At 38.5% G+C, this 19,106-nt stretch overlaps 1 protein-coding gene across 1 annotated transcript; it reads left to right on the forward strand.

Moving 5' to 3' along the window:
- The first annotated feature begins 2,694 nt into the window (after nucleotides 1–2,694).
- Nucleotides 2,695–14,876, forward strand: LOC146609253 (biotinidase-like). Its single transcript, XM_085345804.1, has 6 exons — nucleotides 2,695–2,996; nucleotides 11,556–11,705; nucleotides 11,812–11,963; nucleotides 13,588–13,765; nucleotides 13,861–14,385; nucleotides 14,479–14,876. The coding sequence occupies exons 1-6, from the start codon at nucleotides 2,709–2,711 to the stop codon at nucleotides 14,746–14,748; spliced, it is 1,563 nt and encodes a 520-aa protein (XP_085201930.1). The 5' UTR covers nucleotides 2,695–2,708; the 3' UTR covers nucleotides 14,749–14,876.
- Nucleotides 14,877–19,106: the final 4,230 nt, after the last annotated feature.

Raw genomic sequence — 19,106 nt, forward strand, 5'->3', positions numbered from 1 at the left:
CAGCAGTGGGGAGGGAGATAGCTCGCAGATACCTGGGCGAACTAAGGCCTGTCGCAGGCAGTGGCAGGAAAGGTTTCTTGAGTGTGCTTCAGGAGGAACTGCAGGGGAACCAGGGCACATCACATGATGTACACAGTAATGCTACACAGCCCTATGCAGCTCAAAATGCTAACACACCTAATAATGATCAAAATGAGTCTGCAGAGCCCACACATGTTCATAGTGCATCTGCTAGTTTACCAACGAGCCCAGTCCACATCAGTGAGGATGTTTTTAACCCCCTACCAGATCCAGAAATTGATTGTGGAGCATGTCATCCGAAGTGAGTCCACCACTTCACCATCCCCACAAATAAGGTTGCGCACCTTCTCTGGGCGGATCCCAAGGCCAAACGGTGAGGTGGACTACGAAACATGGCGCACCCAAGTTGATCTTCTCTTTAACGATCCTTCCTTGAATGATGCTCACAAGGTGAGAAGGATTCTTGAGAGCTTGCTGAGTCCAGCAGCTGATGTTGTGAAGCCTCTTGGCATCTCTTCACCACCAAGTGTCAACATCACTCAACTTGACTCTGCTTTTGGTGTTGTGGAGGATGGAGAGGAGTTGTTTGCGGCATTTCTCGGCTCTAACCAAGATAGTGGAGAGAAGCCATCAGCATACTTGAACAGGCTCCATAGCCTCCTCACAAGAGCAATTTCTAGTGGGGGAGCCTCAGCTGAAAATTCCAATGATCATTTGCTCAGACAGTTTTGTAGGGGCTGTTGGGATCAGAGCATCATCATCGGCTTACAGTTAGAGTGCAAAAAGGGAAATCCACTAACATTTCCCGAATTCCTCCTCATGCTGAGAACTGAGGAAGACCGCCGTTCCACAAAGCTAGATAGGATGAAAAAGCATTTAGGTGCTTTGAAAGCTAACATGTATGCCCACCATGTTTTTGATATGCCCTCTTATGACTGTGAGCCTGTCCCATGGTTACTGCATTTGAAGGTATCCCTACATTGAGAATGAGCAAAGGGAACTGATCCAAAGAAAATATATATAAAGCAAACTTTGTTTCACAAACCTGTGGTCGTGCGTGTTATGTGGGTTGGAAGTCTTATTGCTCTTACAGAGTTGCTACCGCCAATCTCCTTCCCAAACCTAGATTTGGATATTGTAGACATTGCACTTGGGCGAGCAGTATAGATCATCTCTTATAGATAGAGGGACACACGTCCAGGTTACATGAAGTAAAGTTTTTAATTGTTTTTAGGTGCCGCTGTTACACCGTTACTTTTATTTTGTACTAAAAATTAAACCCTTTTTAACTGACTGTGCGCCTACGGCTCTGTCCTATTTTAAATAGGTACCTACCACGGGTCACAATTAGAGAACAAATTACCCATAATCATCTGTAATATTATCTACAGCTGCTTTTAGTACCATTGATATTCTATTAGACTCTTTTTCTCCAATTGATCTTTCTGAGTTAACTTCAATAATTACTTTCTCCAAACCATCAACGTGTCTTTTGGGCAGTGTTGGGGAGTAATGGAATATCTGTACCGACGTTACGTATTTAAAATACAAAATATGAGTAACATTCAAAAAAAATAAATGTGAGTATATTTTTTCTAATATTTCCATATTTTCTAGTTGAACAATTATTTTATGTAACAGTCAGTATTATATCTGGTTAAGTAAACCAAAATGATCTAGGTTCATATACTGTTAATCTTTATAGCCGAACTTTTGTTCAACTATAACGTACTGTCATTTTCATTTTTAATGAAAAGTGCAAAAATGACATAAATGACAATATAATTAAATTTAAAAAAATGTTATTTCATGGTTCCTTTGCGGCAGTTCATCATTTTTTATCTGTCATCCTCACCTATCACCTATCTTTCTGTGGGCGTTTTTCAGAACCAATTACCCAGAGTTTATCCTCACATACTTGCTAGTTTCTGTTTGACAGGTACGCTCAGGAGTCCAAACTTCCAAAGAAGAAGGCGAGTTCACAGTGGGACAGCTACTTGGTGACATAAGCTTGGGTTCACTGTGTGCTTTAGTGCTTTTTTCCATTATGATTAATGTTTACAGTGAAAACAGCACCTGAACAATCTAATCAACTTTCGTTCTTTTTAAAATTTATATAAATTTTTAGAAGCACCCTGAGACGATATGGAGCTATAAAAGGTTGATGTGGAGTTATTTTGAAAGATCATAAATACTGGTGGTAAATCACTGTATACAAGTATATTTGTTATAAATGACTAAATAATTAACAGACCATTCATCTCTTAAAACATTATATATGTATATTTTTGAAGATAGAACAAATTAGATCTTCTTTTGATTTAGTTAATTTTTAAGTCTTTTTTTTTTTTTTTATAACATTTAATATATATATATATATATATATATATATATATATATATATATATATATATATATAACATATAACAGACAGCTGGGGAATAAAGAAAATAGTCATTTAAATGCTTTAATGTCCTATCTCTTCTTGATATCTAAAGCTATCCTAAGGCTATTTAATGCTGCTAACTACATTATCCCATGATACTTTGTTCTTAAAGTATGTGTTATTGTGATTTTAATGAACATGTTTCAAAAGAGGATGTTTGCGGAAAACCCCACTGTTTGGCAATAGGAGCCTTTTGCCATTTTTTAACTACAAAATTTAGATGACTCAGCAGGCTTCATGGATGACGTCTGACCTCCTAGCTATTATTTATAGTCCAGCCTTGAGTACATCTGTCATGTCTCACAGGAAGGAAAGAAGAGAAAAGATGTTGTTGGTCGTTACCATTTCTTTCAGTATTTCTTTGGCATCAGTCATTGCTGCTGACTCATTTTACATTGCCGCTGTGTACGAGCACAAAATAATCCTGAACCCGGACCCAAGTGTGTCTTTGTCCCGCCATGATGCTCTGCAGCACATGAAAAAAAACCTAGATATCTACGAGGAGCAGGCAGCCCTGGCAGCCCAGAAGGTATGTACACGTTTAAATGTGTTTTATGTCCTTAGTTTTATGCCCATTGATTTGTACTTCTTCATAATTCTGTTTGGTATTGTTATTGTTACAATTATTGTCCTTACGATGAACAATAAAAAATTTAATTAACGTGACTACAAAACAAAATTAAGACAAACTATAATCTATTAATGTCCTTATAATGTATTGGGTAGACCAAGGGCAGTTGTAACATTCTTTCTAACTTTTTGAATTAGAATTTGAATTGAATCTTTATTTTGAACATGTTAAAAAAGTACAATCACAAAGAAATAAGACAGAGACAAACAAACAAAGCAAAACAAAAGGAAAAGAATGCAAGCACAACTACAAAAAACAAACAAACAACAAAAACAAAAACTTTCATGTTCAAAAAGGAGCAGGAAGAAGCATATGCTTATTTAATCCTACCCCCTTTCAACTATCCAGTAATCAACAGACTACAGAAATACCTCATTACAATTACATTATATGTTACATGTATTATTATTAATATTTTTTTTCATTTATGTATAAATTAACTGGAGTTACAACACACAACCTACAGATATATATACCCATACCAACACACCCGCATACACATAAACACACATTGGCATTATGAAAATATTGGACAAGAACACCCTATCAGAGCTCTACCTTATCCCTGTACCCTGCAAAAACCATACCCTTGAACCGCTTTTTAAACTGACTCATGCTTGGATATTGCTTCATTTCTTTACTGTTCCACAGCTTCACTTCACAAACAGAGATGCAAAAACTTTTTAATGTTGTACGGATACAAGGATGTTTTAAATTTAATTCCCCCCTCTAATTGTATCCCCGTTCCCTTTTAGAAAACATTTTTAGAATATGGCCAGGAAGTAGATTGTTTATTGCTTTATACATTATTTGTGCTGTCAAAAAATGAACCACATTTGTGAATTTTAGTATTTTTGATTTTAGGAATAGTGGATTTGTATGATCTCTGTAACAAGTTATATGGATTATCCTTATGGCTCTTTTTTGTAATATAAAGATTGATGATAGCGAACATTTATAAGTATTGCCCCTTCTTGAAATTTTGATATCTATATGACTTATATGCGACTTCCAGCTTAATGTATCATCTACTATCACACCAAGAAACTTGTGCTCAAGAAATCTTTCAATTTCCACGCCATCTTTATGAATCTGCACTTGTGCATTTCTTAGGGAATTCCTAAATAAGACTATTTTATTATTATTTAGATTTGGCATTTAATTTTGCACATTTCTGATGTAATTGTATCCAGCAGCTCCTTTAGATTCCCCCCAGAACAAAAAATATTTGTGTCATCTGCAAATAATACTAATTTTAATATATCAGATGCCATACAAATATTATTTACATAAATAATAAATAACTTTGGAAGCACCTTGCGAAGCACCACAAGCAATGGCCAAGCATGATGAGGAATAGACACCCAGCTTCACAAATTGTTTCCTGTCACTTAAATAATTTTTCACCGACCCAGTGCAGTACAACCCCCCTGATCCCCTACCATTCCAGTTTATTAATTAATATGTCATGATTGATTGTGTCGAATGCTTTCTTGAGATCCAGAAAAAGTCCAGCTGCATACCATTTCTGATCTATAGCATTTGTAATATCCTCGATTAATGCCAGTGATGTTGACCTTTTTGAACTGAATCCATACTAACTGTCAGAGAGTAATTTATATTTATTTAAGAATCTAGTCATTTATTAAACATGTTTTCTAGGATTTTGGAGAATTGCGGTAGTAAAGAAACAGGCCTGTAATTTGTGAAGTGGTGTCTATCCCCAGTTTTATACAGTGGCACAACTTTAGCTATTTTCATTTTGTTCGGCACTTTTTCAGTGATAAGTTGCAGATGTATGTTAGAGGTCCTACGATTCCTTCTATGACCTTCTTGACAATTTTCATGTCAATATCATTACAGTCAGTAGATGTTTTATATTTACACATGTTTACAATACACATACAATTTTCTTCCACTGCTGTGAGTCTGCTGCCCTCAGGTGAATGTATGGCTATTCACCCTATGCAGCGAGCTTAACATAAGAGGAGATGGTTCCAGGAACGACAGGACACATCGCTTTGTCTTTGTGTCTTTAACTGAAGACCGTTTTTTCCTCTTTTAATTTGTAAGACTGTGAACATACAGTAAAATAATACGTAGCATCAGTATCAACATATTTTGTAAACAAAACAGAAGTTAGCAACATAGCTTTCCTTATGCTTTACATTCACCATTAACATCTTTCCTTATACGTTCAAATAACCTTTTAAGTAACATGAAAGTAACAATCTTACAGAAAATGAAGTTAGACATTGCTTACTTACAGATTATGGCTCAACAAACTCCCCAACGATGTAAACTGGGCTTAAAGTTGTGCAGCTTGTTTTCTGCTCCATGCATTTTCTCACACTGCCCGCGTGAACTTTGCCTGCTGCTTACAACACATCACCAAAGGGGGCAGTGTAGCGCACACCAAACAACCAAAGAAGAAGCCACAAACTGAAGGGGTAATACTGCCCACTATTGGGAAACCTGAGAAATGCGCCAGCCAAAGAAACCCAACAAAGTAACAACCGAGGGGCAGAATAGTGAGGAACATTGAGTTAGGGTTCCTATCAATCAGGCATTCACTACAGTCTACAGATGACAGTGACTCAGGAATTTGTTCTGCCAGATTTTGTCCATATTTACAAAATAATGATTAAAGCTGTTGACCACATCAGCAGTGTTTCCCATAATATTGCCATTCTCAATAAAATATTGAGGATAACTTTGTTGTCCAGAATTATTTTTAATGATACTGTTTAAAACATCCCATATTCCCTTCATATTATGTTTATTGCTGATCAATGTTTTACTATAATACTCCTTTCTACATACGCGTATAATATTGGACAACTTATTTTTGTATTTTTAATTTTTCTTTTCAGCATCTTTTGTTCTTTGTTTTAGGAATTCCCTATAAAGTGTATTTTTCTTTTGACATGCATGTTGTAAACCCTTAGTGATCCATGGTCCATCTGAATATTTCTGTTGTATTTTATTGTTGGGCAGTTATTATCATACAATTCCATGAATATTCTTAAAAATGTGCCATATGCAATATCAATATCACTTTCTTTGTAAACATTATCCCAGTTCTGATGTAATAGATCTTTCTTAAGTGCATTCATAGTTTCTTCTGTCCTTACACGTCTGTATCTCAGGTGTTCCTCACACTGATTTCTCTTGTAATTAGTGTCATAAACTGCAAAAACTGGTAAGTGATCACTGATGTCATTAATTAATAATCCAATCACAATGTTGTTTTCCATATTATTAGATTAGATTAGATGAAACTTTATTAATCCCTCGGGTGAGTTCCTCCAGGAAATGCAGTTTAGACATTAGTGAAAATATTGTCGATTGAGGTGACACAATGAGGTGTAATTCTGCTAGGCCTGGTTATTTTAGGATGTAAACTCAAACTCTACATAGTGTTTAGAAATTCTGCGGTCACTTTATGCTTTTTCAGATTCAACAAGTCAATGTTAAAATCACCACAGATAAACATAACTTTTTGATTTGTTTTAGAGAATACTTGTCATGGTCCTGAGTCTGACGACTCAGTGTTTTGTGTTTCCTTATATTATTCTACGTTCTTGTTTATTCTGTTATGTCTTTTGTTAAGGTTTGCCATTTTTTAGGTTTCTGTTCTGTGCCTGCCTGCTCCCACTTCTCTGTGTTCCCTCTGTCTGTCCATGGTGTCACAGTGTGTGCTCGTGAATCTGTCTGTTAAGTTCAGTGTCTTGTCTGGTTCTCTGTGTCTGTGAGTTTCCCGTTTTATTCTGAAGGTCTCTGTCTCATTTGAGTGTTCTCAGCCTTACGTCTGTGTCTCGTCAGCCCTGATTTCTCCCAGGTGTGTTCCCCTCCTGTGTCCCATCCCATGATTACTCCTGTGAGTATTTAAACCCTGTGTGTTCTCCTCCTGTTGCTGGGTTGTCTGTGTGGTTCCCCTGCAGCGCCCTTTGTGTCGCTAGGTTTCAGGTTTGTTTTATTTTTAGTTTTCCCAGTTTAGGTTTTCATAGTAGGTTTCAAGATTTCAGGTTCTTTGTTTAGTTTTCCCAGTTTAGGTTTTGTCAGTTCTGTTCTCGCCACCCTTGCCTTTTGTTGTATGTCATCCTCATCAATAAAAGCCCACCCACATCAGTAGGGCCTGCATCTTGGGTCCTTTAATAATTCCCACACAGTTTGCCATGCTAACTGTGACATACTTCTTCTATGAAGTCATTAAATACTTGAATACTAGAGCCAGGTGGCTATATACAGCTAATTATTACATTTTTCTCTTTTTCCTTATAAATTTCAATTGTTATACGTTCTAATAAATTATCAATTGCAGTTGTCATACTTTCCACCACCTTGTAATTTAAGTTTTTATCCACATACACAACTACTCCACTTTTGTTCCCTCTATTTACAAAGTTCAGTTCATATCCCTCCAGTCCCAAGTCCAGTCCTTTATCAGCATTGATCCATGTTTCAGAAATGGCAATAATTCCAAATGGATTTGTTGGCTGATTTACATATTCCTTTATATTGTTGAAGTTGGCATACAGACTTCTGCTATTAAAATGGATTATTGATCATTTGTTTGGTGTGTTTAAACTGTTCATCAGTGAAGTAGCAGTAGTTATTGCTGATGTTGTAGAAGAAATTATTTTCTGGGTCTATATCCTTTTCTAAGTCTAGAACATTATGGTCTGTGTATTGCAATGTTCTCAGTTCCAGATTATCATAAACAGAATTCCAATGAGTTATATTGATATTCTTGCTGGTTGCAGATGAAGTTCTTTTAGACTGTGCCATGTGTTGTGTTTTGTGTCACGTCACATGTGTATTCATACCTCAAGTGTAAGTTGAACCTCAGTATTTGTCCAGGTCCTCAATGTTTCTGATGACCAACACTTTGGCTTGTTCTGGTGAGTTTAATGAATACTTTACAGTTTGTGATCCATTTTTTATAATTTTTGTCTGTTTCTTAACTAAAGTGCTTTCCTGGCCATGTCCGCATTTTGTTTTGTCAGATGTTCATTCATGAAGACATCGAATCCTTTCAGTTTCTTTCCTTGATTTATCAGTGCTGTTTGGTGTTTTCTGTTAGCAAATCTCATAATGATGGCTGGTTTGTCACTGTAATATCTTCGGGTAGAGGGTGGCAAGCCTCGATGTTGTTGTAGTCCACTTCCACGACTTTGGACCGTAAAAAGGTAACCACTCGATGTTCCGTGGAGTTGACGTCATCCTCTCCTGGCCCTCCTACGCTTTCAGTGGTGACAGCCTGGGGGTATGACTGGGGTTTGATGCGAAGCCCCGTGATGATGACATCGTTCATCCGGGTGTACTGCTCCAAATCTGCCACTCTGTTCACCAGCCGCCGATCCTTCTTGGCGTTCTGGATGTGGGGAGGCTTAACTTCCTTGACCAGGTCCAGGATGGCTTTCTGCTGCAGTTTGACAGCAGAAATCTCCTCTCTCATAAACTCCAGCGACTTCTTAATATTGTCACCTTCCTGAGCTGTTTTGGGCTCATGTTGACAGATGCTCTCGTAGTGTTACCCTGACGACCCGCTAGCTAGTTTGCCACTAGCGACCTTCGTCTAAAATATTCCAGGGAGCGATGATTTAAATTAAGCAGTGATAACCAAGGTTGGTACTGATATTCCACTGGTTCAGGTCCGAAATCGAAGCTCCGGAAACTATGAAAAAAAAAAAAAAAAAAAAAACCTAGTTCAAAAATAGTTCAAAAAGCAGTGTGTGCATGCACCACAGGATGTTGTTGTCTCGTCACAGGAGACAATGAGTAGTCTTTATAACTCAAAGACTACTCTAAATACACTAGTCATTTTTTGACAAAAACACATTTATGCGCATTAACTAGTTAACATGGTTGCTATATTTTCACTGATGAAGAAAAACTACAATATTATTCCCTTTTTTGTCTAATTTTCAAGAAGGCAACTGTTCCAGTGGTAACTAGATTTTAATTTTATGGATTGAATTAAAAGCACATTTTACTCAAATACATTGATGATCTGATGAGATAGGGTCTAGGGCCTGATTACTGCCACACCTGTTCTCAATCAATAAATAATTTGAATATGACCTGTCTGACAAAGTGGAGTAGACCAAAAGATCGTCCAGTTACTTGGTACCTTGGTTATCTGAGTGAGGGGCCTTAGACCTCATATTCCATAGGTAACTCCCCCCCCCCTTGTTGTGGCATGTTCATACTAAGACATTCCTGGTAGCCCGGCCACACCCCACAGCTTACATATAAAACAGCTGTGCAAACGTGACACCAGTGACGGTTTGATCAGAATGCGTCTCTTAGCAGCCTGAAGGTGGAGAGATGGTCTCTCACTCAGAGAACCAAGGTTGAATAGTAACCGGACGTTCTCTGTCATATTGAGATTATCTCTTCACTCCATTACATATTCCATATGTATGGAGAAGAGATGGCACAATACCACTTTTTTTATGTCCGATACCGATATCATAAATTTGGATATCTGCCGAATCCGATATAGTGTGTTTTTTAATCAATAAAACTGTTTTTTTTAATATCTTGCTGCATTTTGTATAAGTTCATACTCAAGTTTAAAAAAACAACAACACTAAAGCTATTCTGTTATACCTGTATGTAAAAAATATACTGCACCCAAAATATTTCATAGTTCAGCAAAACTGATCAATCTAATAAACTTAAACCTGCACCGTCCTCCCTATTCTGGTATTTTAAAGAGTACTTAGCAGAAATATTAAGCAACCTAACTAATACAGTAATGGACTTCTATATATTTTACATAAGATTAAAACTTTGGGTGTAACATTCAGATAATTAATTATTAAAAGCTAGACATTTTAAATGAGAATAAGAAAGAAAAGTATGTCTTTGTGACCCCTTTTCCCTGTTCCCCCCTTCCCTGCTCTATCGGCCCCCTTGGCTAAACTTTGCTAGATCCGCCCCTGCACAGTTACCAGCCGTCAGCTGTGTAGAAAAGGATCCTGGTCTAGAAAGTAATATTAAATAAATTCTAACAACAGCTTATCAAGGTTAAACGTGCTGCTGTTGTTCAGCCACTGGTTTCCTCTTTCTAGTGAAAAGTGAGCCAAAAACAAAGAAGAGAGACGGACTCGCGACAGAAAAGCCGATCAGCTGATCATTGATCAGTTTCGTGATTGAAGCAGCAGCAGGAGAGAGAGAGAGAAGAGGCAGACGCTCCATATATCGGTTGTTAAACTTAACGTGGGAATGCTTTATAAACATTCAGAGATGAACTTACACACTTGCTTTACTTCTCTCTGGGATCACTTCCTCGGAGATGAAATGCCGGTTTGGTAGCGAGGCTCCAAATGCTCAACCAGACAACAGGTCTAGCACGCCACAGCCACTCTATCAGGTGATGCATACTACTCCGACATGCTACGGTTATGAGCCGAGTTACGCCATGTCGCAAGTTTTGTGAGGTGCTTTTTTGATATTTAATGGATCGGATTACATTTTTTATTTCTCCCCGATATCCGATCCAGTAATTTACGTCAGTATCGGACCGATACCGATACATAATATCGGATCGGTCCATCTCTAGTACGGAGTAACTCTTTAAGACACCCAGCAAGGAGACAGTGCAACCAAATCCTAGAGTGAAGTATACCAATGAACTATTTACAAATGTACATGCCACACCGATCAAGGCCTCGCCAGTTGCAAGGGTGAGCTGGGGGGGTGGAGGCATCAGTCTGACAGATACAAGGCTGGCCTGAGCGAGTCCCGCAGACCAAAGGACTGCAACTGAACAGCGGCTCATGGTCAACCCCAGCACTCACCCGGACCATAACACCAAGAGCCGGCTCTGCAGGCTGGAGAACTCTCACTTGCCAGCTGACGTATCAGACACAGCAAGTGAGACTGGCACGTAAACAATCTACTCCAACCCGAGAGAATGGAGGCTCATCTGGCAAGATGTGATCTTGAGGAAGGTCTGCCATCAGATATCCTGGTGCTGCGTGAAGTCTATGACAGACATTTAGCCAAAAGCCTTCTTATAGCAAGACTTGCACCTGAATCCAATACCTTTGCCGCAACTCAAAAACCATGTGGTTACATCCACCATGCCCTGATTTTTGATAAACATGTTGAAGCAAAAGGTCAGATGTGACTAAAAAAATTTGACGTTAACTAAAACTGCCACAGTGTTAATTCAAATTGCCATCAAAATTTGCTACAAATATTTTAACCCTTGAGGTTTCATTTCTGATATACCTTAATACAGAGGTATTATCAGTCCAAATTTACTCCTGTAACTGCAAACTGTCCATTCTTCTTCAACAGTGGACAAGTTAGACAAGAATGGACAGTTTGGCTGAGTGATCTTTGTCAGGCTCAAGTCCATGAGTCCACGAGTTTCTCATGAAACGGTCACAGATTAATAAGTCCAACTTTTTCTCTATGCTGTCTCTATTTCACTCTCAGGGTGCTCAGATCCTGGTGTTTCCAGAAGATGGTATTCATGGATTTAGCTTCACTCGATCATCCATTGCTGGCTACCTGGAAACCATTCCTGACCCTCAGACAGAAAGCTGGAACCCATGCACGGAGCCCGAAAGATACAACAGCACTGAGGTTCACAGTCATATATTTAAATTTGGTGATGCCTAGTATTCACTACTCTCACAACATGCCACTGTATCTGAATCACATCATATTTAATTACTTTTGTGACTCAAAGGTTCTCCAGAGATTGAGCTGTATGGCTCGTCATAACAACATCTACCTGGTGGCCAACATGCCCGACCTACAACCCTGTCCAATGAACACCAGCTCCTCCTCATCCTGTCCTCCTGATGGACACTGGCAGTTCAACACAAATGTTGCTTTCAGGTACTTTTATATCTTTAATATGGAAATCGAGGTGTGGTCCCTGGCTCAGCTGCAGGGGAGGAGTGGGACAGTTAGCTCAAGGGGGCAGTGCCAAGGAGGCTGGAGGGACAGGTGGTGGCAGTCTGACTAATGAGGCTTCTCCCTTTGTATGTGTGTGTGTGTGTGTGTGTATGTGTATATATATATATATATATATATATATATATATATATATATATATATATATATATATATATATATATATATATATATATATATATATATATATATATATATATATATATATACACACACACACACACACATTGAAGCCGGAGACCAGAGGAGATGTGTGTGCTGACAACCAACTGGAAAGTTGTGCAGCAGGGTGCCGTAACGTACTGCCACATGTGTATAGCCTCAATAAACAGTACCAAGCATAAAATATCACAGTGTGTCTCAGGTTCATCTACCTGAAATAGGGAAATATGTTTGCTCATGTCAAAATAAATGGACAGTCTCAAATTTTTATGATAGTTTTAATGGAATGAGACAGAATTGCAAGCAAAAATCCAGAAACAAACAAATTACATAAAAGTAGGAAACTGAAAACCATCCTGGAAGCATATGGTTTCCAACTCTGTGGTTGACTGCGTGGTGTTTGAGATTGGGGAACCATCCATCGTGATGCGAATGTAACAATCTGTGGTGATGACACGAGAGCTGAGCATAAAAGTGAAGCTGTTGATTTATCAGTTAATCTAGGTTCCTACCCTCACATATGGTCACAGATCTGTATGAAGAACAAGGTGACAAGAACAAGGAACAAGAACAGTGAAGATTAGTTTCCTTCAAAACTCTCCTCTTTTAGCAACATGTTCTCTCTCCCAAAATGTAATATTTTACGCTAAGTGACAAATCCTCAACATGTTACGCTTCCAGGCACCCAGCACGTCCCTAAATGATGAGATCGGAATAATGAGGAAACATGAGAACCGTTTGGAATCAATCTGCACATTTTCATTCATTTTACTTAAATCACTTCAGAAAACGCTATTTTACGTCATTAAAGTGCTGGATGAGGTTTGGGATAAGGTTATGGTTAGGGTCAGGGGTAAGGTTAGGGTTAGAGCTGGAAAACATGGCTGGAACATGTATTACCACGAGACCGTAATTCTACTTGATTTCACCCATAACCATAACAACAACACCGCTGGATGTGACAAATTGTCAGGATGCTACAACTCTGTAGTGAGAATGGGCTGCCTTTAGAGATAGATTTAGGAGCGTATTCATTTGAGATGGATTTGTACAGCAGTTGCTTCTCCACATCGAAAGGAGCCAGTTGCAGTGGTTCAGGATGCCTCCTGGGCGCCTTCTGGGTGAGGTATTTTGGGCATGTCCTACTGGCAAAAGGCCCCAGTGTAGACCCAGGACTCACTGAAAAGGTTATATCACTCGCTCTGGAATGACTTGGTATCCTACCAGATAAGTTGGAAGGCGAAGTCTGTGCTTCTCTGCTCACACTGCTACCCCTGTGATCAGAACTCAGATAATTGGTGAAAAAAAAAAAAGCGCACCGGCTGCATTGACTGCATCAGTAGAAAAGAGCAGTCAGTGATCTAATCTGCCTTCTTTTATACAGATCAGATGGCCTTCTAATTGCACGTTACCACAAACAAAACCTTTACCGTGAAGATTCCTTTGACACACCTCCAGAAATTGAAATCATAACATTTGATACACCTTTTGCTGGGAAGTTTGGCCTCTTCACATGCTTTGACATCCTCTTACATGATCCTGCAGTGCTGCTGCTGGAGAGGGTATAAAATATAATCACATTCACACTCAGAATATATATCCAACTTTGCTGAAATTGACTTTGATATCCATGGTTTCTTTGTTGTGCATTTTTTAGGGTGTGCGTCAGTTCATCTTTCCAACAGCCTGGTTTAATGCGCTCCCCCTGCTGGATTCTGTTCAGTTTCAACACGCATTCAGTCTGGGTGCCAATGTCACATTATTAGCTGCCAACCTTCGCATTGACCGATACAATGTGAAAGGAAGTGGCATTTACACCCCTTTTTTTACCACCTACCACCACGCCTGGAAAGGAGATCCAGAAGAAGGCAGGCTGCTGGTGGCCAGAGTGCCAGTTTTGGAGCCACTGGCAGGAAACCAAAGTACAGCCAAAGAGGAGGAGGCAGGTGGTGTTCAGCCCACATCATCAGTAGCTCCCTCCTACCCCACTTTTGTCTCCAAGATGAACAAAGACCCATTTACCTTTGTCCTCTTAAATGAAACAGAGGGCAATGTTAAAGTGTGCAACGGCACTTTCTGCTGCCACCTGCAGTACAGGTGGTTACTGAAAGACCATAAAGAGCTCTATGCACTCGGCACATTTGCAGGAAACCACAATAGCGTTAGCAAATATGCACTGCAGGTAGGAATGAAATAAATTTTCAATATTTATAAACTGTTAGAAACTGATTATGACTCTGCTCACTTTTATTTGCCACATGTCAAATATCTGCAGGTTTGTGCAATTGTTCGTTGTGCAGGGTTGGATCAAAGCACTTGTGGACAGGTAGTGGAAGAAGCAGAGTCTAAAATGGACTTCCTGTTGGAGGGGAACTTTGACACCAAATACGTGTACCCATCCATTCTGACAAGTCGAATGTCCGTGGAGCAGCCCGAGAGTCTGGAGAGAGCTACAAACTGGAGAGTGACCATGAAGCACTCAAACATGAAGGGTGGTTTAGTCACCGCTTGCCTGTATGGACGAAAATACCAGGAGGACAAATAGTGAGCTATGAAGGAATCAGGAAAATAAAATTCACTGTTAGTGTAAAGAGCTTATCCAACCTTCAGTGATTATACATTTGGTTTGTCTATTAAAATAAACCAAAATATAAGTCTTGAATAATTTGTTATTTAATCTTTATAATACAAACATTGCACCAAGTAGCATTCATCTCTGTGTGACAGTTGCATATTCCTCGAAGGCAATATTTAATTGTTTATATCTCATGTACACACATGAACCCAAATCCACAGTATCAGCCACCTTCTCCTGTACACAGCATCAACATTAAAACGTTAAAGCAACAGCATTACATATATACAATCACAGCAACCATTCCGTGGGCTGCTCATTCAGTTCATCAGTTCTATAATATAATGATTCGACATGCACTCAGTGATTCAATCTCAAACTGAAATAAATATGTAGGTTTCAATATTGACTTTCTCTCTTAGGAAACAAAACATTGTTCCTTATTATGAATGCAATGATACAAGTGTCAAAGGTTAAAGAACTCAGAATAAAATCTCAAGTACAGTAGAGAAAACACTTCACCAGGTGGGCCCCATAAGATTGTCCCTCATTTTTTCACATCTTAAAAAGAAAAATTACTCTTCACCAGATGCTCCTCTAGTAAATGTGAATCAAAATTTATGAAAATATTTAAAGGAACTTAATTTAAAAATAAAAACTTACTTTCAGTTTAAAAAGACATTGGCCATGTTACAGACTGAACAGTGACGCTTTTGGAAAATGCTGTTTTCAATCTCTATGTTTTACTGCATTATTATATTAGTGCATCTTTTTTGGGGTGTGTAACTGAAGGAAACTGAACTGACTAGTCGATTCTATTCTTTATAGAAATGAAGCAGCAGGGAGTACAAGGACATAAAACTGCTTGGGCTAGCATATGTATACTACATACCATATAGAAAGAAAAGATACAAATTAGCTGTCCCATCAACACAAGTTAACAGGTTTTGCAATGAACTAATGAACATGAAAGTGCCTCACAGGTTATAATATTTCCTGTGTATTCTAATAGCCATCCAAAAAGATCAACATTCATTAATTTTCTCTTTAATATACAGAGATGACTGGCAATCTAATTTAAAAAATAAAATAAAATAAACCTGGTTCTAGACTGGCACATATGAGGGATATTTAACCCGATTCTTTGATCCCCATGATCAGTGGTAGTCCTAGCTGAAAGAAACTCGGGTCGGGTTTCTCCGAGGCGTGGGCGTCTATGTCTTTACCCTATAAGATTCAAAATTATTCTTAAATAACACTCAGCAATATATTCTCCAGTAACACTCAGATATGCCGTCAGCGGGTTAGTTACGATGTCGGGAGCAGCTGGGAGAACAAAACGACACAGAGACTGTCCGGGTTGCTTTCCCAAAATCAACTCAAAGGTTTATTCTTTGTGCAGGGTTTTTATAGACAGAAAGGTTCGTGTGTCAACAAGTTTCAAGTTAGAACCATATAAGGAAGGTCCCCCCCCGCTCTGAAAGGGGCCTTCTACAATCGTATCTCAACATACCTTTGACAGGTCCGTTAAACACTTAGACAGTTAGAATCCTTTGTTCTACAATTGCAGTAAGATGCACTCTCAAAGCCTATAAATCTTATACAGAAATTTGCTACATCCTGAGTTCTCACACAATCCAGATGGTCTTTACATAAACATCCTCTGCAAGGGAGTGACAAGTAAAAGAGTGATTTGTTGGTGTTTTCCTTCCAACCTTAGTATCTACTTTCACAGTTGACACAGCAAGAGGAGATGAGGTTCAAACAAAGGGCATTGCAGAAACAGGGTCCTTTGTATAATATCATCAAAAGAATACCCAGTACATGCTCCCATAATACTAAAACATCTAACACTAGCCTGTTTGGCGCCCTGGGCGAACACATCCTCTGACCCCCCACCACCACCACCACCACCACACACACACACACACACACACACACACACACACACACACACACACACACACACACACACACACACACACATTAAGGATTGTCCATTGACATAAAACTGTTGTCGGAACCATACTGAATTTCACCAGAGAAACATAGGTTGTATCCCAATTCAGGGTCTGCAGCCTTAAAGTACGCAGCCTCAGCGGTCCTCAAGGGCCGCGTACTCAAAGACCGATGAGGCCGGAAGTGCGAGGCTTGTGAAATGGGACAGTCTAGCCTCCATCGCGCTGCCCAGGTTGCCTAGCAACCACGATAGCTGGAAACGTGTGGTTGACAGAAATGAAGGAGAACATATTTCGTTCATTTGTTTGTTTGTTTCTACACGATCTTTGTGTGATTTAATAAGTATCTGAGGCTGAGACCACAGGACTGTAAAACATGATTGTTGGGCTTCATTTCTGTACTGAACAGTCATTTAAGATTAGCTAGTAAATAACAATTAGTTAATGTTGTTCATGAGACTAAAGTCAGTGTAAATATGATATGGCCAATATTATAGTTATTATATTAATCATTATTAGTATTACAGCAGTGAGTTTGAACTCTCAAATCAAATCGTTTCTATTGTCACATCACATGTGCAGGTACACTGGTACAGCACATGTGAGTGAAATTCATGTGAGTGAACTCTGTGTCAAATACTGAGCTTCAGTAAATATTCAAGTTGCAGTTATATATATGTCCTATCACCTTAAATCTTCACTCATAGACAAGTATCTTTGACAGTGTATATATAGATGTATTATATATGAGACAAATGTTGTTCCTTCAGTATGTTGGCATTACTAAATTTGGCTCAATGCTTACATATATGTATAAAAAGAAAATGTACGAGCTGTGATAATTGTTTCTGATAGAATGAAGAGTAGACTGATATATTGAATATTCCTTTATTGGGTGAGAAAATCAGACCATGTCATAACTGCTTCAAGTCATACAGAATAGATAACAGAGCCTTAAACAGGCTGACTTCTGCTAAATGGGTCAAACTGGGCAGAAAGTATACAAACACATAACATCCTTATAGACAGTGTTGGTCAAGTTACTTGAAAAAAGTAATCAGTAACTAATTACTGATTACTTCCCCAAAATAGTAATCCCGTTACTTTACTGATTACTTATTTTCAAAAGTAATTAATTTCTTAGTTACTTTTTAAAAACACGATTTACAACCTGAATAGGTGATAAAGCGATAGATCTTTCAGCCCAATTCTACTTTTTCTACATAATCCATCATAGAAAATGTAATCAAAAGGAAAAGTCCCTTTTTAAAACTTGTTTTATTAGTTTTAATCTTTTAACTTTATGCATCAATCAAAAATTTAATTATATGCAACATTCTCTGACTGGAAGAAATTTGTTTAGTATTTAAACCTATTTTCTGCACATTCCAGCACACAAAATAATTTTTTGTGTGTGTTTACACTCAGTCTTTCAAATAGATGCAAATAAAACACAGCAGAAAATAAATAAAGTCAAAGACTAGCGGTCCTGTTGCTCTATTTTCACCTGTAAAGCAGGAGTGGGTAGGCGGAGGTTTACCCTGGTGCAGGTGAGCCGCAGCGGTCAGTGGAAGAATCCGCGAGTTTCTCTGTGAATTTCCCATTACGTCGTTGCACACTCAGTGCTTGCTTGGAAGTTTAGGGGTTTTTTTCGCTGTACAAAGAAGTTTTCTTCCCACGCACAACGGACACTAATGTTTTTGTCACTTTTTATGGAATCAAACTCAAAATAAGGTCAGTACTTCCACACATTAAACGCTGCACACTCATACTCTCTCCCGCACTCGATATATGATCCATTGTTGATCTGCAGACAGCTGTTGTCACGAAGGTCTCACTCGCTTACGTCACTGTCATGAGACATTCTCTCAAAAAAAATTCACCGTTTTAGTAACGCGGTAACGCAGCATTCCTACGGTAAAGTAACGGTAATCTAATTACCGTTTTTGCAATAGTAATCCCTTACTTTACTTGTTACTTGAAAAAGTAATCGGATTACAGTAACGTGTTACTGCCCATCTCTGCTTATAGAATATGATGTAACACTTGTTAGATTATAATATTATTTTATGCCATGCTATACCCCTAATTAAAGATTGTGAATTATTATGTAGTTTTAGTTTGCATTATTCTCCTGAATTAGAAGAAGCTGATAACTATTGCATTAGTTAAACTGATGTGCATTATATTAAACTGTTGATTTATTGTGAATGAATGATATTGTTTTATGATGCATTATACTGCTGAGTTATAAGAAATACTGTTTGCAGAAAGTCATCGCCTTATTTGTCTGATTAAAAGAGAACAGAACATGCTGGAGTTTTCTGTCCCAGCTCAGCAGGAGCAGATAAACGGGGAGCCAAGGTCGTA

Source organism: Diplotaxodon limnothrissa, linkage group LG22 (genome assembly GCF_057381915.1).
Source record: "Diplotaxodon limnothrissa isolate DT_005_m linkage group LG22, D_limnothrissa_male_GT1.1, whole genome shotgun sequence".
NCBI classification, from domain to species: Eukaryota; Metazoa; Chordata; class Actinopteri; order Cichliformes; family Cichlidae; genus Diplotaxodon; species Diplotaxodon limnothrissa.

Bases quoted from the DNA above. Each gene is read 5' to 3' on its own strand.
- LOC146609253 (XM_085345804.1), top strand. From the start codon at position 2,709: ATGACGTCTGACCTCCTAGCTATTATTTATAGTCCAGCCTTGAGTACA. The intron at 13,766-13,860 runs GTATAAAATATA...TGCATTTTTTAG, and splicing joins CAGTGCTGCTGCTGGAGAGG to GGTGTGCGTCAGTTCATCTT. The intron at 14,386-14,478 runs GTAGGAATGAAA...AAATATCTGCAG, and splicing joins TTAGCAAATATGCACTGCAG to GTTTGTGCAATTGTTCGTTG.